This window comes from Anopheles cruzii, chromosome 3 (genome assembly GCF_943734635.1).
Source record: "Anopheles cruzii chromosome 3, idAnoCruzAS_RS32_06, whole genome shotgun sequence".
NCBI classification, from domain to species: domain Eukaryota; kingdom Metazoa; phylum Arthropoda; class Insecta; order Diptera; family Culicidae; genus Anopheles; species Anopheles cruzii.
In genome coordinates, this window is record NC_069145.1 from 86,175,904 (window position 1) to 86,199,930 (window position 24,027).

At 52.7% G+C, this 24,027-nt stretch overlaps 2 protein-coding genes across 2 annotated transcripts in view; both read right to left on the bottom strand.

The window, feature by feature from the left end:
• LOC128271223 (protein dachsous) overlaps positions 1 to 24,027 on the bottom strand; it is a 70,263-nt gene that overhangs the window by 17,203 nt on the left and 29,033 nt on the right. The window lies entirely within an intron of this gene.
• On the bottom strand, positions 6,578 to 7,319 carry LOC128274809 (trypsin inhibitor ClTI-1-like). The gene has a single exon (XM_053013122.1). The coding sequence runs from the start codon at positions 7,247 to 7,249 to the stop codon at positions 6,998 to 7,000; it is 252 nt and encodes an 83-aa protein (XP_052869082.1). The 5' UTR covers positions 7,250 to 7,319; the 3' UTR covers positions 6,578 to 6,997.

Here is a 24,027-nt window from a genome sequence, read left to right on the forward strand (position 1 = left end):
CGCAAGGATCGCGCGGCGCGGCACGGCCGGCCACTGGGAGTGTTTCGGGGTGCCGGCCCTGGGATGAAATCACGAACGGACGAAAGCACAAACCAAAAAAAAAACCGGAGCAACTTTAAACGAGACCGTTTTTCCGAAAAAGGCGCGACCTGCGGGGACCCATCGGATCGCGGACGGATCGCGCTCCCTGATGGATCCCCATCCGCGGGGCGGATATAAAGGAGGGCGCGCCAAATGTGATGGATTCCCCCCGCCCCGTTGGGTGCCCTCTTCGGGGATCCTTTCCGGGGCCGGGCACGAATTCCTTTCGAGTCGGCGGCCGCCCTTCGCGACACCTCGCGACACGCATTTCCATGGCATTTGCTGCTGCTGCTGCCGCCGGGGGGTTTTGACACCCCACCGGTCCCAGGTGGGGCGGGGGCCACCACGCACCTCATCTAAGACCCAAGCGCGCGCGCGACAAGGATTTTCGGGAACCGTTCGGAATCAGAGAGCCAGAGAACAATCGAGTCGGTTGCTGAAGATTTATGCCGGCCGGCCGGGCCAACGTTTGCATACCCGCCGGTGGCCCTTGGTGAGTTAAGCACTCTGGCGACAAAGGCTGCCAGTGCGCCTCCGCGGAGGCAACGGCGACGAATTCGAGATTATTGAGCACGTTAACGTATTGGGGGAGGGCGGCTGCCGTGCCGTAGTCTGCGGAGGTGGTTCCGTTTGATCCTCATCGCGCGCGCGGCAGGATTCCGGGTCTTCGGCGGTTTTTATATGCTCGCGTTGCGTTCGGTGTGTAGCATTTTATGCTCGCTTCGCCTTCTCGTTATCTGCGCCATTGCACACACGCTGCCACGTTGCTGCCATTGGCGTGTATTTATTCGCTTTTTTTATCCCTCTGACTGGCCTTCACGAACCCGTCGTCGTCAACCTTTTACGTCGTCGATGTCGCGTTTGTTTGATTGTTCCTTTTTTTGTTCTCACCATGCTCATTGCTTGCTTTTGATCCTTCGTCTTCGTTTCGTTGTTTTCGCTTTGCTGTCATTCGCTCGTGGACCGTCCCCCCGGGTTGCTAAGCGTCCAACGGGGTCCAAGAACGCGACGGCCCGCGACTTGATGACAGTTGGAGACGGAATGCTGAGCGCGCCCACCGAACACTGAAAGTTGCATAACTAAATTAAGCGTTGTTCTATCCGTTCGTTCTTTGTCACCGGGCCGGGCCGGGTTCTTTGTCAACGACGGAACACGAAGAGCCAACCGGAACACTGGGCGAGCGACATGCTGCATGCTAATTAAACTTTAATTAGATATCTGCAAGTACTACTGCGACCAAAAACTGTTGGGAATTCGCTTACAACTCAAAAATTCTATGTTTATTCTTCCAAATCTATGACATCATCCTTGAAGCTATTCCTTCTCAATGCAATACACCTAAGTCACCTATTCAAAACGGTGTCCATGGTGTTTGAGTTTAGCAAATAGCCAGAAGTCATACGGAAGTCAAGAATTGTGTGTCAAAAAATCTGGTCTTTTTCTGGTCCCTGACAATGTTTTTTGCTGACAGTTTGACCGCTTTGGAAGGAATTCATGATGAACCACACCACGATAAAGAAAGTAGTATTTCTGGTCCCGAACCGATCGTTCTTTCTGCAACGCACCCTGCTCGAAGCTTGCTTCGATTGCTCAGCTCAAGGCGCTGTCAGACGTCCTTCAGGTTATGGTGGCTCAGTGGCTTATGCGTGGCCGTGGCGGAGATGGAAGGACATAATTTACCTTTTTTCCGTGAAACATGATTTATCTCCTCCGAAGAAAACAAAAGAGAAATGGTGGTTTCCATTGGAATGTTTAATGTTTCTTTTGTGCTGCTGCTACCGAGTAGCCCTTCGTTCTGCGTCTCTATCGTGAGCCGTGCGGTCTCACGGACCGTAGTACCGAACGGTCGCTGGGATCCACTCAGCCGACCCCCATCAGTGGCCATCATCAGTGTAATCGACCTATTTGGAACTACTTGCCCGCCACACCACCGAAACGCAGACGGCAGGAGCGCAGACCGGAGCGAACCCATCAGAGAGAGGGCAGCAGTACACCAAAAAAACGATTGCCGAAATAATTGCCAACTATGCGCTTATATTGCATTTTCGCCCCGCCACAAAAAAGGACCTCCGGCCGTAGTGCTCGCAGGCGCTTCTTCCCTTCAGCGGTTGCCCGCGGACGGATGAACGATGGATAATAAAACCTTTGCCTCTGCGCCACCGCCGACCGCCGGTGAACGCCGTGTCCCGCATTATCCTGCGCTGCGTCAAGTATCCATCAAATTCATCATTACCGGGCCCGTGGACCGTGGACGGCCCGAACTGCGAACCGGGCCGAACTGCAGCACGGCGAGTGTGCAGGAGCATACACACAAAAAAAGGGAAAACCGGGCGAAGGAACAGAAGGAAGGAAGCAGCCGTACACCAGGCACTCTAATCTTCATCCCGGCAACCTTCAATCAGCGAAAAAGTGGTACAACATTGCGCCGGCCACCCTTTTCAATTATAACCACCCTTGCCCGATGCCCTGCCGCTTCCGCCGCTGCTGCTGGTGCTGCTGCTGTGCGGTTCAGGGAAGCGGCCAAACGGACGCAGGACGCGCACACGGCAAATGAGATCCTTGCCCAACCAGCCAGCACACGCACACGCGATGGAAAAACCACAGTCACGGACACGGAGCCGGAGAAACTTGAATGGAAATCGTCCGTAAACGTGATAGCATCGCAATCATAATGCACTCTGTCTCTCTCCCGGCCTGGCCCGGCCCAGCCCGGCTGCCGACCGACCGGTTCGTGATTGGAACCCCGTGGAAGGATCATTGCACCATGCGCTCTCGACCGTCTAACTGCTCCCCCCCTTCTTGGGGTCCCAGTTTTTTGCACCTTTGCCTGCGGAATGCCCTGCGGACAGGTCATTTGACACCCGGTGCGGCCCGAAGGCACGCTGTTCCGATTTCGATTCCCCCTCCGGCTGATTGACCATCAGCCAGACCGACCGGGGGCAGCGCCGGCAGAGGTTCGAATTTCTTGATTGCGTACCGCGCGCCGGCAACGCGCGAGCGGGGAAATGCGCATCAAGTTCGACCGATCTCCTCGCGGCTCGAGATCAGCTAATTGGTGTGTCCTTTTCTCGCACACACGCGCCCGGCGTCCGGCGCCCGTGTGTAAGGACACGGTAAGGTCGATTAAATAGGATACCACGCACAGGGCCGTCCGTATCGATTCGACGTTTTATGGGCGCTCTGGTAGCGCTCGGTTGGCTTTTATTATTCCAGGGGGAGAACCTTGATCATACGCCTCGATCATTCGTCATCGCGCATCGGCTTACGCAAAACGTGCGTGCGTGCATGCGCCGGGAAGCCCATATCCCGGCCACGAGTCATCATCATCGGATCCATCAAAAGATATGGACCGAAGATGATGAGCTTTTGCGGAGGCGCCCCTTCGCGTCACTCATTTCCTGTTGGCCTCTAACCGGGTGTACTCTCGCCGGGATGTGATTATTATTTTGTTATTATGATTCGATTCCGCGTTTCGTGACGATAATTTTCCCGGTTTGAAGCACTGGCCTCAAACACCGGCCCGTCAAAGGGGTTCACCATCTATTGGGAGTTCATTTCCCGCCAGGTGGAATTAGCATTCCTCATTCGCGGGTCACGCAGAGCCGACTGCGTGGTCGGACAAGATTACAAAGAACCCCATCAGAAGCCGATGGGGCCGCCATAACCTCACATTCGCGCGCTGCCCACCGAATTACGGCCCACTTTGAACCGTGGCTTCCGTAATCAAGTGTACAAAAAATCCGTAATTATGCTGCAGTTTAAAGGTAAAAATCAGTGACCGACCGCTCAGCTAATTATGGACGCGAAGGAGCGACTGCACAGCGCAGCTTATCAAACGGTCGGGTCGGGATCCGGCGATCGATCGATCGCACCGGGCCAGCCAACAGGCAGCAGCAACAGCAGCAGTAGAATAAAAACTAATTTCCCCAGAGCCCAGAAACGGATGGCTCCGTGCGATGGGGCCAGATGGCCCTCATCGCGGTGCATCTTCGTGCCCGGTGCAACCCGGTGAAGAAGAAGAAGAAGAAGCTCCCGCTGAAGAGTGCCGATCCTCCCGTGGATGAAATAGATAATTATTTGATAATAAAACCCGCGCATCGGCCATTCGCCCCACGCCCCCCTCTGGATTGCGTGAATGAGTTCCCGTTCCGTCGACGGTGCTCCCTTCAGCCGCACCTTCCCTCATATATGCTTCAGTATGTCGCAGCAGCAACAGCAGAAGCAGGCAGCAGGCAGCAGCAGCAGGTGGAATGATTGCGTTCACGATCACTGTAATCATTTTGGCATCGGGCAGAAAGAGAGAGAGAGGGAGCCGAAGACGGAGAACCATCACCGTGGGTCGCACACGATCACGCTCGGTGCTCTCGGTGGAAATGAGATCTGCCCGATCTGCCCGGTCGGAAGGAATGTATTTAATAATCATCGACAACATTTTAAAAATAATTACAAAACACATCCACCGAGCGGAGGAAGCGAGAAGGCGCACACGAGAGGGAGAGAGAGAGGAGGTTGATAAGTACACGGACGAACGCACGAACGAGAGGCGGACCCGCGATGCCGAAGCAAGATGGCAGAAGTGCGGAAGCGAGCGTTCGCAAAGAAAATGGCTGCGGCCCAGCTGACAACAAACCTTACCGCCCCTTTCGGGTGTCGAGGAATCGAGTCCACTGGCGCTGGGGTGCGCCGGGTGTGCTACCCTCTGGGAGCATCGTCAACTCATATCGATGGGCGCCCTAGACAAGCGGCGATGGTCTAAGATGGGGATCATGCGCTTTCTGATCCATTTTCGCCCCACGAACGACGACGACGACGACGGATGCTTGTTGGGAGGGACAGACGAGCGATCGGCAGGGGAAAGAATGTAGATAATGATAAAATCGGTACATTCTCTGGGAGCAACACCAGCGAGGCACATCGTATAAGCGTACTAATCTGCGCCAGTGCTGCTCGATCGTATTGTACATCTTTGTGGCGGAGAGATCAAGAAACTGATGCAGTGAACCAGTTCGTCCACTAGGCCAACTTCCACCAGCATACGACAGTTTTAGACAAATGTTAAATGATGATTCGAAACGGGTCTCTGCTTAGACGAGTTTCAGAACCTATGAAATAGGCAGGCATTGCCTTAGCTGAGCAGTTCTGATCGATCTGAATGTTGCTTAAGGCCTATTGGCCATTATTGAAGACCTGCACTGTCTCGACAAGCCTTGGAAGCTCTAAACATTGCTCTGGAAGCTCTAGGGAAGCATCTATAGGATGATCCTTCATATGTTTGGATTTTAAACTACCGATTACTTGACTTTTAAAACGGCAAACTTTATACTCGTCAGATTTATAAACGGCTCAGAAAACCCACACGTCGTGCAAGAGAAGCCAATGCACCCACAACGAGTGACTGTTGCGGTGCATCATCACCTTATCTTTCTTCGAAAATGAAGATGGAATCGCCGTAACCGATAGCGTACGCTACCGAGAAATGTTGGCTGATTGGATCTTCGGCGAAATTGAAGCTGAAAATATGGACAACATTTGCTTTCAACAGGACGGCGCTACGTGCCATACAACGACAGCCACGGACTATGTTTTGCGGCCCATCTTCCTAATCCAAACACTAGATGGACATAGGATGGTCTTAGGATTTTAAAGGATTCTTACGCCAAAGACACAACAATAAAGGTGGAAAGGTGTCCTGTGAATTATGCCGATTCTTCAATTTCACGTTTCGGGTTGATTAGAAGGAAAAATTGACCCGACCCCACAGCTCACCGTAACTGTATTTCGTCTCAGAAGGGACTTACTTTGAAGGCGATAAAAACCGTTTTGATGGATTAAAAACCAAACCTCGTAAAAAACAACTCCGATTCATACACATTGTAACGGTTAAGAATTGAGCTCTCGCAAAGCAACTGTGTAGGCTGTGGTTTGTTATCGTCAGTTGGCACTCGCAATCGCGAAGATTAGAATAGTGACAAAAAATAAATTGTATTTATCATCAGACCATGTGCGCCGTACGGTGTCAAGTGGCCATTGCGCCGACCGATGACTCACTCGTTGTGACTCGTTCTTTGTGGAAAAGCAATTTCGAGACTGAGCTGACTGTTTCACGGAATGAGTCACGGAAAGAGGGAAAGAAAACTAGGGAACAGCAAAAATCAATTAAAACTATTATTGTATTGTTTTATTGTTCGATAGCCGTTGACGTTTTAGCACAGTTGGCACAGCTTATCTACTCGGAAACTCTGACAAGTCCTCCTGCGGCATCTCATCCAGAACCTCATCGCAGGCTCCGTGGCGTAGCAGGCGTAGGCTAATCGATCGAGCCGCCAGTTCCACAACCTTGCAGTCTAGCACGCAGTGGTTGGAGTACGTGTTCAGGTCGGAGCCACAGACCGGGTCGTAGATGCGAGGACAGGCACAAACTCCGTCCGCCGTCCTTCGAGAGGCACCGACCGTCGCCACCAGGACCAACACTAGCACGAGTAGGGCACTTGCACGGAGCATCGTTGTTTTCGTTTGTGTCAAACTATGGGACGAATTGTACAGTATGCGACGACTATGCGGATGCAATTTTGCTTCTGGCCAAATTGGTCACCTTCACCGGTACTAATAATACTGGCGCGGTATTCCCAATCGGGGTTTTTTCGCTGATAAACAGTGCCCGATTACAATGATAACGATTTTATCACCCAAACTGACTGCGTTGCCGTCTTGTGCGTCGTTGCTTGGTTCCCGTTTGTTGGGGTTTTGCACAATCGGCGTATCGCCGACACGCAGAGCTTTGCTAATCCCTTTCAAGTGTCAATGTTAAGGAGAAACCAGAGCCTGCTTAGTTTGCTCGCCTCGGTGGGCAACTTATTTATTAGCGTACGGTAAAAGCATCACAAAGAATCACTTTCTTGGTCGGTTTAACCCGGCTCTACAGGTCCGTTTCGTGGCAGGGTCCATCCTTCAGCTTGTAAAGTCCGAGCGAGCGACCGGTGGGTGTTTCAGAGGCGCACTTCAGGACACAGTCGTTGGAGTAGGTCTCATTGTTGCTCGCGCACACAGGCCGGTAGAGCAAGTTGCAGGCACAGGTGGCCATCTCCGAGTAAATGTCCGCCTTCGCTGGCTGCACTAGCAACACCGAGCAAACGACCATCACGGACAGGATTATCACCTGCGTGCGCATTATGCTGAGCTGAGCTTGAGAAACTATGCTTTCGAATAAGTAAAAGGCGCACAAACTATACACTCCGGCTGTCGGGCACAATTTGCCCGACGCGTCGTGGCCCTCGTGCGCTCGCACCCCGTCGTATCTTATCGGCAGCGGCAGTTGTCATGTCCGCCGATAACCCGCCGATAAGATACAGTTCCGACATGTGTACCTACACACGTCGATCGCTCGCTTCGGGGGTCCCAGACCACGAGCACCCCATTTTATCGACCGGCGACTTGACGCGGAACTAGACGCGGGTCTTTCAGGCCGGGGATCCTTATGCGCCGCGTTCGAAATCGAATCGAGGTGCATTCCGAGGACATCTTTATCACCGACCGACCGACCGACCAGCAAAGATGGCGTCCGATCCCCCCGTGTGGCCACCATGTTGTTTTTGCACGTGTTGCTGTCTCTTTTAGTCGCGCGATCCACAGAATTGTGCTGCGCTGGGTGAAATATTTAATATTTCCTCGCACAGCAATTAATGATCCTCCGGTGCATATGATTGGCGCTCTCGTCATCCGGCCGGTGGATGGAACGTGGTCTCGGTGATGATGATGTCGTGTCGCGTTGTTGGCACCCGGACGACGACTCCCGCAGCCCGGTTAATAAAAGGGGAGTGTGCAATGGGAACAGGGAGAAAAAAACTGCGAGTGCGCGAGTATGCGGAGGGCGAAACAATAGTAGTAGTGGCCGCCGCAAGAATGGCCGCCGCTGTTTCACCACCCATCCTTTCCGGTTTCCTGCTGACGGCGAGCAAGATGGCGGTATCAAAAGCCACACCATTATCATCTCCCCGTTTTTGCGGTGGCTCCCTGGCAAAAATCAACCCCCTGTTCCGTCGCGCGGCCGCTAAGTATATACCCGGGGTGAAGTTCCCGGGCTTGAATGGGGAGGCTATACTCGGCAAGGGGTACTAGCGAGGGCCTGGCGGTCGGTTATATGCATTTGGGTATGTTCTTTCGCCACCCATCTCTCGAGTGTCGAGCATTCTTCCCGATCGGAATCGGCAACATCCCGCGCTCTCTCTCTCTCTCTAGCTTCGTTATCTTTTCTCCTTTCTCTTGCGGTAATCTCTCTCTCCCTGTCTCTCGGTAATTTGCCAGGCCAGACGCAGAAATGGTGAAAATGATGTTGGCTACTGATAATCAACTCACCCGGGTCCCGGCTTCGGCTCCGGGGGTCAAACTCATCTTGCGGTCCCGCGCACCTAGTCGCTGGGGTCGGTGCGCGAGGAGGAAAAATAATCCCCGAATTTAATATAGCCCCCCCCGCCCCTCGCGCTCCCGTGACCGGCAACTTTCCCAGCTACCGTGGGCCTACCGACCCAAGATCGGTATTTTTTTTTTTGGGCGATCGCCGAAGTGAATTATATGTTGTACGCCGCCATATTGGCGTTCGTCATGGTTTGCCGGAGATTGCGTGGCCCAAAACGAAAGAAATTGCACCACACACAACTCCACGTGCAGAAAACCCATCAGAACGCTCAACCTTCGAACGGAACGAAAAAGGAACATAGCTCTCCCGCTCTCGCTCTCTCTCAACAGATCGCGCATTATCAAGAAGCATTTCACGCAGGACACTCCTCACTGCGCTGAAAGACAAAAAAAGGCGGAAAACGAAAATGGAAAAAGCCATCAAGCCGCGCCAATGCTGCGTCGTCGTCGTTCGTCGTCGCCATTGCGATCGCCAGTGCGGTGCGGTGGGCCAATTGCAGTTGCACTGCAATGCACCGCGCGGACGAGAGGTACTTATGAGCCGGCCGCCGCCGCCGCCGTACGGTGCGCGCTTCCTGCGCCTACTGTGCATCGCCGATCGAAGCCGAGGCAACGCTCTCGCGAGCACAGCAAGTGGCAAATAATTCTTCATCATTATAAACTTTTAATATTATACTTTATTGGATGGATAATCGATAAAAACAAAAAGGAAATGGTGTGCTGTGCGGTGCTGTGCTCGGCCCGAGGTCGACCGGTAATGGGACGGCCCCCAGGAGCCTGCCCATGAGTCTGGAGCCTGACGGGGCGAGCCGCGCGTTTTAGGCCTGGTCCGGTGTATCGGAGGGTAAAAATATTAATTTTATGATAACATGTTGCCCCCCCCCAAAGATCCTGCTCCCCGGCCGATCGCCCGTAATGAGTGCGATCATGACGATGAGTGCGGCGGAATTCGAATTTCCTAGAAGATTACGGAACGGACCGTCCGATTCTTCCTCGCTCGCTCTGTCGCCACCGCATCCAATTTGTGCGTTGATCGCGTTCCCCCGGCCTGTGATCGCTGCGCTGCGCTGTCGATCAGTGCAAGCCGGCCGCTCATTGCCCCTTCCCCCGTAAAGGTAAACATTAGTACGGCGGCCACAAACCGAATCATTAATGGCCGAGGTTGATGCGCAGCCAGCCAGTGGCGCGGTGCGGACTAGCGAGGCGAGGGTCTTTAGGCAGATCAACTTCCTATCCGTTGGGAGGCGGAATGGGCGTTGCGTAGCGCCGAGCAATCGCCCCCGTTAGGGCTGATAAGATGCCGTGATACGATCGCCAACTGAAAGCCAATTCCGTTCCGGAATTGTTTGGTACCGCCCTGTGGCCGCGGAGCCACCTTTCGTTCTACTTCGTGATGCACGAAGTCACGATCACAGTGTGTGTGTGTGTGTGGCAGGCGTGGTAGCAAAATGGACAGCACATCTCTTCCAGCAGCCAGGTTCCCGTAGGGTCTATTTTTATGTGCAGCAAATGTGGTCAATGCAGTTGGCAGCGTTTCAATTATTAGTCAGCACCCGGATTGCGATCGAATCGATTTTCCTACCGATCACCTGGACCCTCCACAGGAGTCCGAATCTCGCGACTCCGGGATCTGGAAATGTGATTAAAATTTTAAGCTAAACCTGTGCTTCAACTTGTGCTGCTTGCGCTTGCCACGCTTTTCTTCGACCAAACAACAGATACAAGAATTGATTTAAAGCATAGCTTTTGGTGCAAAACAATAGAGTGTCGATGAGAACAATGGAAAACTGTGTGGGCTGCAACGGAATCGAACGAGATTCTCTTCTTTTATGCTGTCCAGCTTCTCTGTTCTTCGCCGTGGAAATGGTGGTCAACGCTTACTGTTGCTTCAAAGTAATTTCAGAGCATGTCGCTTGTCGCGGAGCGGGGCTCCCTCCGAACTCAACCACCCAGCCCCGGAACCGGAAAACTAATCTACCGTCGGAGTCGGAAAGCAGCAACAGCAAAGTGGTGCACGGACGGTGCTCGAAATAATCATGAGAGCGTCATGATTGCGCTTGACAAGCAATGAAAATTGTTAATGAAATCGACTCGGCCACGGCCAGGTCGGGGCAACCATCTTCCCCGTCGTCCACGTCGGGTGTTGAGTGGCCGACCGGCAGAACGACGGACGTGGAGGAAGCGAAACCAAAAAAGAAAAAACATTCCGATGGATTATTTTCGCCATAATGACACGCTTTCGGCAACGCGGCAAAGGCACCATCGCTAGCCGCGGCCCAGAACGATCGAACGATGCTTTTGGTGGGGCTAAAATTATCGAAAGATTTTTTAACACTTATGTGAGAATTGTGAAATTATGGGGTTGTCGAATGGCCCGTCGCAATAAAGCCGTCAGCCGGGCGGGGTTAAGGGCTGACTTGCAAGACCGGGTGCCTCGGATCCGCTCTCTGTGTGGCAGATCCGCGGGAACGACGGCGATCGATAATCGCTAGGTTTGGGAACGGCCACGGCTCATAGTCGTTCATAGTATATCCGCTGGGGTGACGCACCACATCCCGCCGGCCGGCCGCCCGGGATTCCATTAGCGCGGATCGTGCGGCCTAGTAGGCCGCGCAGCTAGCTGCGTTCTGCTTCGTAATCCCGTACTTTTGTCGATATTAATTAACCGAAAGAAGGAAACAATTTTCTTAATACCTGTCCAAAATTACGTACCGTTCTTTTCGCCCAACCCAAGCGACAGAGAGAGAGAGAGAGAGAGGGAACGAGAGTGTAACGATGACGGTTTTGTGTTGGAAGTTGCTTCCTTTTTTCGGCGAGTGTCCGGGAAAGTTTTGGAACCGTTGTGGGAACTTCTGAAAGTTGTATAGCGCGCGTTCCGGTCCGTCCCCGAAATGCGGTTCACTACGGCCTTTCAATGGTACAGTGCCGTACAATCTTTCATCATGCTGGCCGCGCTCTGGGTGGTGTAATTATATCCGAGGCGAATGAAGGGGCTCAGGCTGATGTCGATATCTATATGGCAAGATTTATCCGTTATGTTGATTGTTTTCCTTAAAACAACCGGAAAACGCTTTAAAACGCATTGTTTCTCCGTGGTGTTATTAAAAAACAATGCACTTAGAAAGGGTTGACAACTGACAGTAGATCGAAGTAAACAAAACGAAGTAAACAACAAAACGGTGGTGTAAATGCTGATTGAAATCGGAAAACATCAAAATTGATGCTCAAAAAGAACAGATGTTGATGGATTTTTCGTGTAAGGGAAAAAGTGACTGAGACATAGTTACATTTCAACAATAATATGAGATTGTAAATTCATCTTTTTAGCGAACGATCAGCTCATTGTCTTCGCGCACACAGCCGATCGTACACCGATCTTAACGATGTATTATACCTTTAACGGCGTTTCATGAGCTCAATCAAGAGGTACAATTCGGCATTGGCCAAACGAAACGGAAAACGAGAAAAAAACCCAAAATAATCTGTCGCCATTTGTGATGCTCCTTTTTAATGTCATTTAATGACACAAGACAACGAAAGTAGCTTCAGTTTTAGCCAGAAAAAGGTAGCCTCAGTTCCAGACAACTGTTAGGAACGGAGAGAAGAACAAATAAACACATAAAATTTTTTAATTGGTAGCAACTGACTCGAAGGCCTCTGGTGTCATTAGCCTAGTCTGGGTATCCCATACGTAATCCCTACCCTAATCCACCGAGCACCGAGCATACGTCAATGGACGCGGCGAGCGGCCAATAACTTCCACGTAAATCCACACAAACTGTGACCACAGTTGGCCTGGACGGGAACATGCCCAAGTACATCAACTGCTCCAGGCCCACAGCTGCCTTTGGTCGAGTTTTATGAGTGAGTCGGCTTGTTTTATTCAAATTAATTAATTGACTTTGTTTTGTAGCTTGTAACGGCCGCTGTCGCCTACCCATGCCGCTTCCAAAGCGGCTAGTCCCACAGTGCCAATATTAAACGTCAGCCATTTTGATGCTCCGGTCCAAGCCGTAGCTGTCGTACCATCAACTCGTGATCTCCTACACAACGTCGATCCGCGTTTAATAAAGATTTCCAGAAGGTACTGTGAGAAAGCGGCCTCCCAACGGATCGACGGTCGGTCCGTAATGGCGGGGACATTGCCAAAAAGAAAACCGAGCCCCAGGAAGCGAGACTACTCTGCTCTCTGCTCGATTTTCGGTGGAGGTTATCTTTGCCATCACAGCGCAGGGCTTTGTGTTCGCTGGAAGGCGATTGCGATCGCTCCGAAAAGGAAGTCAGTCTATCACTTGTGTAGCAGCGGGCGGGAGACCAGGCACATGAAACACATGGACGCGGGGTATTTCGAAATCAGTCATGCCGAAATCTGGACCTGCGATGGACGGAGCGGGCGTTTGTTTCTTTCGGCGATCTTCCTCCATTTTGACCTTATCCCTTGGCCGGGCAGAGGAGGTCCGTCTTTGGGCCTTTCGAGCGAGCTTCGGGTTTATTTGGCCGCATTCCGACTTTATTGTGAAGCGGCTTCCGTACGCCGCGGTGCACTAAAAAAGGATATAAAACCCGGGCGTCTCTCTCTCTCACGCCGCTCGCTCTGCGCCCTGCGGCGTCCCCGCAAGACGAACCGCGAACAACGAATTCGCTTTGTGGCGGCACTCTAAGAAACGCCGCGAACGGAAGTCGGTCGGTTTATTTGATTCCTCGATTGTCTCAATCCGCTCGATCCATGTCCTTTGTGAGGCGCTTAATTGTTTCATGTCGGGGCTGGCCACACGTTTGGCCAGTTTGGCGGGCCACATATTTGAATTTCTCCATCCGTGGCGTTCCATGGCAGCATCTGGCGGGTCCAAGATTGAAGAAATCACTGAAGATTCACGTTGATGCGTTCGCTGTTTTCAGTTTTCATACTTATTTCGAGTAGGATTCCCAGTTTTTGAGAATCTTCTACCGCTGGAGCTACCGTAACCAAAAATCCGCCAGCTTGGGCTTTTAATTGAGTCATAATCGTGCCCCGTGTGGCCCTGGTAATTAATCCAGAACTAGAAAACAAGACAGAGAGAGAGCTAAAGAAAGAGTTCACCTTCAGCTTGTTGGTCCACGGACGGCCATTTATTGGTAGGCGATTTGAAACTGCCGCCTCTAAAACACATTTCTGGAGCCCTCAATAGCGGTGCCCTCGAAACGACCAGTGGCCACTGGCCTCGCTGAGTGTCAAACCGACCACAATTGAACAACGGAGCGGGTAATGAAAAGGTTTTCATCAAAATTTTCTCCTTTTTCCTCGCCCCCGGTTGACCATTTACGATCCCAGGGCGGGCGTTAATCTCTCCATCGCTACCGCTACCACTGGCCGGCCACTGAATGTTATGTGGGAAAAGCCATCCCACGATGGCGCCCCCTAGAAAGGGTTAACCTTCCGAGACAAAGTCAGTCAGGCTGGTCAGGTCCGCGGGCCTCCTTTTGTCGGTAGCGAAATGAGAAACGGGCACGTCGCGCACTGTCCCGTGCGCTGGGAGCAACTAATTGTGATCGTCTTCGCTGTTGCCTTTCTTCTTTCGAGCTCCATCTCCTGAAACGGTCTCATTTTGGGCCACCGGCACAAAAAGCTAGGTTTGAAATTTATTGATATTCGCTCCGGACATGTCCGGGCAGAAGAATGTCTGGCGTATGGTCTTGCTACAATATCCGCATCGTGTAACCTGTCCGCTCCGTTTTGGCAGCATGCCCCCAGTCCTAGGCCACCCCCCGGCGTTCCGTCCCTTGGGGGAAACGGGGAAACGTTTGGTTTCTTTGTTGCGCCGTGGCCTGCCGTTGTGGGGTTACTTTCTCTCTTTCTCTTTCTACAGGACCCGCACTACCGAACGATCCTCCGATCGTCGGTTCTCGGCGCAACATGTGGTCAGCAGCAAAATATTAGAAAGCGAACGAAACTCACAGCACACATTATCATGGATCAGATAATTAACGTGCCAAGGTGCAAAAGGAGCGCGCGCGCGCGCGTTCGAGCGCTCTATTGGTTACGATCCGCGATCGTCCGGCCCGAGGTTGTTATAGAAATGTCTCGGGCAAAGGCCCGTACCTCGAACGGAACGGAGTTCGGAGTTTTCGTGGAGCTGTTAAGTGATCGTAACGACCTCACGACGACACCGCGGTATCCGTATGGGTCACAATTATCGATGGCCCGCGAAATGTGTGTTCACGAGAGACAGAGAGAGATTATGTTTCGTGGTTCGGGCGAAAGTGTACAAGGACCGGGACCGGAGCGTCGGGGATGCATTTGGGGAACATGTACGAACAGTTGTGCCCCGAAAGCGCCAAGCGCCGGGCAGAGTTCTCTGGCGCGGGGCCAATATTGAAGTCACGTCAACACATCCGCGAATAATCGGCCCCGGCCGATCGTGGTTTTAGCGTGCGGCATGCCTGTATTTGGCCGCGAGAGCTCTACCCCTCGGCTGCGAGCCAGCCAGTGGATGGCTATTCCCATTAATGGCTAAGCGAAAGCGAAAACTATGTGTGTGTCGTAATCATATTAACATAAACCGGAATAAATCAGTTATCCTGCTACGGCCGAAAGATCGGCGGACACTCGGCGGACCAAGGGGCACACGATCGAGGAGGCGAGGAGGATGCAAATACGACCAAACCGGTTGCCCGCCGGGATTGGGAGATTGCAACATTTCCTACGGCCTAACAAGCCGAATGGCCTGCTGCTGCTGTGACCGGCCACTTGGCATAGGAAATGGTGAAAAAATCGCACTCACTGGGCGCACCACACGTGTGGTAAGAGAAGATGGTGAACTCCACGGCCCAGCGTTTGCTAAACGATGACAAACTTAACTTTCTACTGCTGGGGGAGCTGGGACTCGTCGACTTGAAGCACGGCACTTGCCTGAGGACGCCTGGGGTTGCCGCATTCGGACGCCTTTTTGGCAGTTAGAAAGTGATCATTATTTACAACTACTAGCGGCACTCCGGCGTGAGCTTTCGGTAGCCACTGCGGGATCGCCACTGCGCAATTGCGAAACTCTACGTTCTTCAGCTTTGCCTGCCGGGGGGTGCCCAGTCACTTAAAATTCACACCAATCATGTAACCGAAAGCGTCAACGAACTCGACGCGACTTCCGAGAGGCATACTCGAGAGGCTCCCTCGGGGACATGCTTTGCAACACAGGAAAACGACAGGGTAACGGTAATGAAATGGTCTTACTCAGCGAGGCGATATGTTGGAGAGAAACCCCGGCACATCATCTGGAAGCATACCTGTGGAAGAAAAGGTTGTACAAAAATTATTAAAAATTGTTGATGGCCGTTTGAAGATGATAAGTCGTTGAACAAGACTATTCTAATGTTCAACAATGTTCAAGGTTGGGCAAGGAATCGAGGACGAGCTCATCGCTTGGATCTCCGACCATGGCGGCTGATTAAGGGTGATTAAGGGTGATATTTTGCACAGCGTAGTTTTGTAACACCGAACAGTGAATACAGGACAGCGCGAGCCTCCTACACCACCGGGGAGGTGGTCTCCCATACAAACGTAACATTAAATCCATTATAATTTGGGTTGTTTTCGAACAAATCGATCCTAATTCAGCTGGAGCGAGTTTTGTCATGTATCTAACGGGAAGCAAAAAGGGAAGTTGATCGGATATATCACCAGGCAGCCTCATCCTCTGAAACGCCGGATCATCGTGAAATGAGAAAGATATGAGACGTGGCGGCTTAAAGTCTTCTAATAAAACCAGACAAACCTTCAGCCTGTCATCTGTAGATCATGAGCAAGTTGCTCGCGATCTGATTCTATCAGAGTTAACATTGACTTCCCAGGACGACATCGACTGTCGGTTGTGCAGCAGGAACTATTGAAGTAAGGTTCGCTTAGGATTAGCAAAACAACCAAAAATACCAATAAGCAAGAATTGTTAAATTAGGCGCTCTTTAATCGAACGTAATTTCATCCACCGTCGAAAGTTGACCTGTTTCCACGACACGCCACCGCCACGATTTATGGTCGACTCCTTCTTTCTCTATCACGTCACGCGTAGTAGGCCTAGGCCTGGTCCACGCACATTGCGGCGAGCGTAAAATGAGCAGGAATTTTGAACTGAAAACATATATTTCTCACGCAATTTCATTCTCTTTCCCTGTCGGTCGCCCTCTTGCGCTCTCTTGCACGGGATTCCGTGAGGGCGAAATTTCGTTGGCCATCTGACGCGAGGTTCGACGATTGCGCGTCGTTCGTTTCTTCGTCCCGGGGCGACTAGTTATAGTTGAAGCGAAACTAAGAAGCAGCAAAAACCCTAAAATGGTTCTCATCAAACGGTTCGCCCCCAAAAACACTTCGACACTTCCGCACCGGGCGCACATCATGGGTATCATAACTTTGCGGACCCTGTGCGGACAGTGTGCGATGTGCTATTTCCAGAAGAAAAAAAAAACTAATTCCATTTGCTCTGTCTCGCTCGTTGTTGGGAGCAGATCACCGTGGACACGTGTTGAACACCGAGTGCGTCGTTTTTGCGCAAATTTCCTGAATTTTCTTTTACTTGTTGCCGGACTTCCAAGAAGATCATCCTTCTCGACCGCGTGCGCGCCGTGCGCTGGGAGCGGAACGATCCCCCGAAAAACCACGACCACGCGAAGCGCCTGTCTAGCGCAGTCCGCAGGCCGCCCGACGATGATTTATTACCTCTTCCCCACACACACACACTGCGCGCAGCTTTGATTTGGTTCGGATCCCGGGAAATTACCCTTCCGTCCCGAGGGGGTCAGTAATTTACAGTTATTACCAACACGTTGCCCTGGTCCACTGGCGGGCGCGGGGTGAACCTGCGTGCGCGATGCTGGAACAAATTAAACCGAAATTATCTGCAGCCCTCCCACCCACAGGTTAAAGGGTTATTTGGCATGGCCTTCCGGTGTGAGCCGCTTGACAGACCGACCGGCTGGCCGGCCAGATTGCGCGCCCTAGCTTCGGCGCGCGGACTACATTCGCGCCGGCGTTCCCCAAACGACGGTGGATTGGTGTCGGAGGAAGGGCAGAAGCCATCGGGGATCGCTTGATGAACCATTTTCGTGCCATCGATCGGGCGCGCTTGCCCACGAGTGATTGGAGGTGGAAATGATTGGGGCCGGTGGCCGGGACATTGACGTCAACCGATCGACCGACGGATGGACGGGGCCAAAGTCGGCCAAACTTTTCTAACGATGGGATTCGGAGCGGAGTTCCGTGAACTTGACCGCTAGCAGCCACTAGGGTTGACGGGGGTCTGTGACACAATTTCCCCATAAATCGATCGCGTAGAGCGGCTTAGACTAGCTTCGGTAGGCAAGTGCCACCGACCGCGGTGGACAATCTCTGCACGAAAGTGGCGCAAAATGGGAGGCGTACTGAAATTACACGTTGCTGCGTTGCCGGGTTTCGTCTTCGACCCGGCTGGGAGTGTGGGGGATGGCTGGGTGGTTGGGCTCCGTCAATGGCCGCCCCGAAAGCCTTCATCACGACGTGACGACAAACGACCACGACGCTCGGGGAGGCTTCTTAATGGAGAAATATCATTTCGTGCGAAGCGGGAAAATATCATCATGAATACCGCGGGAGAGCGTGCAGGCGCCCTGGTGTGGCAGGGTGGCGGGGTGTGATGTGGCCAGCGGCCAGGCAATAGCAAAGACCCCGGAGGAAAACCCCACACCAAGGCGTAACGAAGCGATGTGAACGAGCGTGGCAAGGCGAAATGCCGTCGAACGCCGTTCGGTCGTTCTTCTCGGCGGAGCCTTCATCGCCTCACGCGGCACGACCCAAGAGGAAGCGCAGATGGACACATATGGTCGGCCGATTGGTAGTCGAGCCGCCGCAAGCCGCAAAGCACGCAAGGAACTCCAGGACAAAAAGCCGGGTCTGGCCGGGCCCAACCAGACGAACTGTCAAAATTGCCTGCCGGACTGGAGTGGAGCACGGAGCACCACGGGGTAGGCTCTGGCTGTCTCGCTCTGGCTCTGGGTGCGAAACCCGAAGCATGCTTTGCTTCGTTCGTTCGTTCGTTTGTGCAAAAAAAAAGGAGAGACCGAAAAACCAGAAGGAAAACGGCCAACTAAAGCGGGGTAGCCGATGGCACGCAATGGCGTATCAAAACAGAATTTGATGATTACTTGACGATTGTCAAATTATATACATGCGGAAATCATACGCGAGATTTCGATCGCTATCGCCATCGCTTTTCTTCGCCTTAATGCTGCTGCTTTTTATGCTGCTACTGCTGGTGCTTGCTGCTGCCGATCGCCGCGGGCAGGCCATTCCCCACCATTCCATTACACACGTCCCGCGGGCCCGCTGCCGCTTCCGCTCGCGATCGGATTGCGATCGGGTGCGGATGCTGCGTGGACAACCGCTGGTTTCGCTCCTCGGGTGTATTATAAACAGTGCTTTAATGAGTCATTTCGATTTCGATAGCAGCAGCCGATATGCTGCTGATGCTGCTGCCGCTGCTTCTGCCGCTGCTGCTTTATTATAATTATTTTTATTGGTTACTTCAGTTTTGGGTGTATGTTTTCGTACCTTTCCGCGCCAGGGTACCGCGAACCCTAAGGGTGCTGACGGGTGCGCAAAACAAAGGGCCGCGCGAGAGCCCCCGAGGCCTTGATTACGCAACCCCGCACCCGCGTGTGCGTTACACAGACCGGTGGATTGAACGATGCCCCGGGAACGATTAACACATACTCAACATATCGGACACGAGGATAATCCCCCGGGACGCGGAACTCTCGCGGAACCCAGGACGAACTCGAAAATATTTGCCCTTCAATTACCGCGGACAATGCGGGATCGCGGATTCTGTTGGCTTCTTGAGCCGAGCCAGTTGCGCTCTTCGAGTCGCTGCCACTAAATGCCACCGATTTTGGGAATTTTTTGCACACACGCATTGTCAACGATAAATTCAGATTTAAAGTTTATAAAAGTGGTCGCAACAGACACAATCGCTGCTCACATTCTTGTGACAATCGTTTTCTCAGAAACTCTTACTTGAAAATTGCTGACTTTGAAGAGGTCTTCATCGCCTGTTCGTCACGCTGCAACAAAGACTCCTTCCATCTGGACAGTCTAAGGAGACTTTACGGGAAGGTTCGTCGTCCGCCCGTCTCATTACATGATCAGCCCACCGGGCTACAGCCTGGTGAGTTACATTGAGTTTCTTCATACGATCACCGGTTACCTATCAGTAGTCCAATGTCCAATGTAGAATCTGCAAGTATCCTTCTCACCAGTCAGCTAGAAGGGACTGCTGCGATCGGCAGCCTCCGATCGGAAATGGTCATTGTCTTCCGGTGGCCCCGCCTCGAGACGGACTGCGCGCACCTTGATCTGCATGCCAAATGACGAGGAATCGAATTGAAATTCACATTTTTTTCGCGTTCCGTTCGCTGTATGCAAATACCCGCGACCCGAGACCGGGCCGAAGAATACCATGAAATGTATCTCCTCCTCCTACGGCCGATCGAATTCCCAACGCATATCAAAGGCAAAAGGCCGATTGAAATCTGACGACTTTTCAAACGACGACTCAGCAGACCAAAAAAACCGCGCCAAAGGCCCCGGCCAAGCTAAACTCCCTGTAACCGATCCTGGGCGGGCTGTGTTTTGTTTTGGTTTTTTTTCTCCTCAGCCCCAATTGGGCCGATTTTCGGTGCGTCTGTTTTAGGTTGCCCGTTTTCGAGCGCCCGCCGGAGCCCATGCTTCACCTGTCCCGTGTTCCTGCTGCACTGGGCTGCTGCACCGGGGCCGTCGGGTCCGCGTCCGATTGTTTTCCAAACAGATAATGGCAAAAACGGCGAAATAAATAAACCAAGGCGCGGCCAGAAAAACGGTGGCCTCGCGCGCACTATTCGTACTTCGGCGAATACCGAGCGAACACCAATCAACTTTCGGAAAATATGTACACACACACTGGTGGACGATTCCCCCGGGTGTCCCCCCGGGTGCTCGGCTTGACATCACCGAGGGGCCCGCCCCACCATTAGGGGTGTATTCAAATTTTTCCCCGACCGTCGGGGCTGCCACAACAAGTAAATAAATTATCGTCAGGCGGCGACCAAACGATCGTTACGTCTGCTGAAATGTGTCGCGGACACGCGGAGCAGCGGCTGGCTTCGGCATAAAAACGGAGGTCCTTTTGCGGTCCGGGTGCGCGCCTGCCCGATTTTCTCGGAACCGCCGGCCGGCCGGCCCGACGCGATTTCCTCGCGAGGACGACGACTTTGAATAGGGCAGACTTGAATGCCCCGTGTCCGCCCCGCACGAAAGGCGGCGGCCCCGCAGAAGTTTTCGGCCGTTTTCGGCGGCATTGTCCGCCAACTTGACGAGCGTGTGATTTGATCGGTTTTCGTTTGCATCCATCCGCTTAATCATCCGCCCGGGCCGCTCGGGCCACGTCGACAAAACGTTCAGCGACCAACCGACCGACCGCGCATTATCTGCCACGTCTAATCTCGCGTCCTCCCCGCGCGCGGGTCCGCCCGAAATCCGGTGGCCGGACTCCCGAAGCATTCAGAAAAACCCAAACCCACATCCCATTCTTTCGTGCTCCGTGTACTTTCGGTGAATTCATCTTCCGCGCACCGCAATTTACGTTTAATTGGACTCTCGGCCGACTCTTCGAAATCTGCTCCTGCTCCTCCTCGTCCGGTAACCAAATCCTTGTCCTTGCGTTGATTTTTTGCATCCCTTTTTTCGGGTCCATTTCCCTGGGAAAATGCAGAACCAGCAGCTCCGAGCTTCCGATTGTGGACGGAAGATAAGCATGGCCATGGCCAGCTCGGCCGCAAAAGTCCGCAGAAAGAATTGGGTCTGGCCGTGGGTTCGTTTGCATGTCAATCGTCATGTCAACGCCGGATGCCACAAAATGGTGGCCACAACGCGAAATGCATCATTGTTTGCGCGCCCAAGGCCCCGTCTCGTGTCTGGGAATGGCACGAAGCAAACAATCCACACGATCGATCCGGTTGAAGTTTGACGCACCACGGAACTATCATCTCGTCTGGAGTCCGGGTCCGTAGGAACCGTATCGATTACTCTCGTCTGCGACGGGCGATGCACGCAGTTTTGCGCGTGTCGGGCTGTCGACCACAAATTGTCAAGTCAGTCGATCGATCGATCCAACGATCTCTCGCGGGCTATCGATTTATCCGTCGACCATCAGCGGGCATCAAATCCCGCAGATGATGGATAAATTATTATAAATTTATCTCCCGGATGCATCGGCCCCGTCGTTCCCGGTTCCATGGCCTTCCATGGTCTAGGTCTCGCAGCTCACGCCGGGATTTAGAATCGAACGGCTCGTCCGTCCGATCGTCGATCGTCGTGCGTCTGCATGCGCGACCGATGACGTGTCCGATCCTGTCCAGACGTTCTTCCTCTCCGCACCGGGACGGCGGCGTCTCTTGGAACCGATTTTTTTCCTTCGTCGGCACGTCAACTATTTTATAAACAGAGCCCGGACACGGCACGGAACAGATTGACATCGTTGTCGCCTCGATCACCTTGCGCAAGGATCTCTCGGCCCCGGCTCTCGCGTTGTTATGTCACTTAAAGGCCACATTTATGTGCTTGTCGCTCAGAGCGCGGCCCCCGAGGCCTCCGTTGCAATCCGCTATCGGACCGACGGGCATCCCGCGGCCCGATCTTGCCGGCCAGGGCTTCGCTTCTCCATTTCCATCTCCGCCGAGAAAATCCTAATCTACATTCTCGCCTTTCTTCTCACTCTCTGGCTCTGTCTCTCTCTCTTTTCGTCGGCTGCCAGCCAGCCAGGGATAAGCCGGGGCCTCCACTGGGGTGTCGCTTTGGGAGTCCGTAGTTCAACGCGGTGCGCCTCCTATCACTCGATTGCAATCGCGAGGCAGTCGCAGCGGTGCCGTTTCGATTCGAGCCAGGAATTGGCGGCCCTGGATCGGGCTAGACACACGCCCCGCCAGTCGAACCAGTCAGGCAAGAGCCACCCAACGCCGCGACCGCTTTTCTCAGCCCGGGCCCAGCGGGGCCGCCAATACCAACCGGTTTCACCCAACCCGACCTCAGCCTGCAGCCGGCATCGCTTCGCTCAATTAAAATCCCACCCAGTCTTGTCGTCGTCGTCGTCGTCATTGTCGTCTTCCTTCCTTCGCAGTGTCCTCTCGCTGTGTGAGCTTGTTTCGCTGCTTCTTTCGGTTCCCGTTTTTGCACAACTCTTCGCCTTCACCGTCTTCGGCTTCACTCTTCTTCGGCTTCTGCTTCTTCCCGAGCGGGGAGGTAAGATCAAAATCGGATCGTCTTAAAACTGCTCCCCTTTACGGGCCCCGCAGGACGAACGGCGGGGAGATGGAGGACTGACGCCGCCGCCGCTGCCGCCAGCTCGTGGACAACATTGTCGCTGAAATGTACCGATACCAAAATATGTCATCGAGAGCTGTCATTCAAACGAATATGGCGGAGGACGACTCCTCCCCGGCTACATGCGGCTATGATATGGTATAATAAATGAAATGCTATCGCTCGCTCCGCCCGTCCCTCGGCCATCGCCTCGGCTTCGCGGACGGATGGGTTTCACTGAACTTACCCCGGGTTCGGGTTCGGGCTGGCTCAGCGGCTGGCCCCGTAGACTACCTTCCATATTCGTACGTCCGGCGGCGGCGGCGGCGGCTGCGACATACACGGCGCGTTGTAGGATTCGTTGTTTTTGCCACGCACCTTGTTTTCTACGCGCGCTCGGTTCTCTACGCACCTCAACGTTGAGCTCATCGTCGCGTAATAGAATGGTAATTTTGCCGGGCTCAATGCCGGCCAACCAGTTGCTCAGCAGTTACTCTAATCCAATGTTCATTTGCGAACTACCCCGGATCGAGTATCAAGTTGACACTAGCTCGAAGTCTTGAGTCATTTATATCCGAGGCACGTTATCGGTTTAATTGTTTGCTGGCCTTATGGATAACTTGTATTCGAAGGGTCCACCTCTAGTTAATAAGAGGAGTCGAAACTATTATGCTTCAGTATGAGTTTACCTTCTTTTGGAAGCGTTCAGTCAACATGATAGAAAATAGTTCAAGGTTCTTAGAACGAAACTATGACCATTAAATGGCCATAGATGAATTTCAGCACGGCGAACAAGTTTAGTTTCAGTTGGAAGCTGAAAGTTTTCACTTTTTCACACCAATTTACTCCGTTTTGCTTAGTATTAAAGCAACGAGACTAGATTTAGTTCATAATTAATAATTATAACTTGATGTTTTTATATGTTTTCATATTCAAAATGCAGAATAAGGGGAAAGAAACGTAAGGTTGGCACAGCTTGTAAGATGGCAAATCCTGTAAACTAACCGATGAAGAACCAGGGATTCGCACATTTTCTCTGGTATAGGCCAAGACCGCTTGGTGGTTGACCATCGAATTGCCATTAATATGAGTTTTAGTAGTGAAACCAATGATGTTGCAAAAAGTAAGGTAAGTCTACAAAAGTAAGGCAAGAATCAGCCAAACAATCAAGAGTAATGAAAACGAAGGTCTTGTTCAGG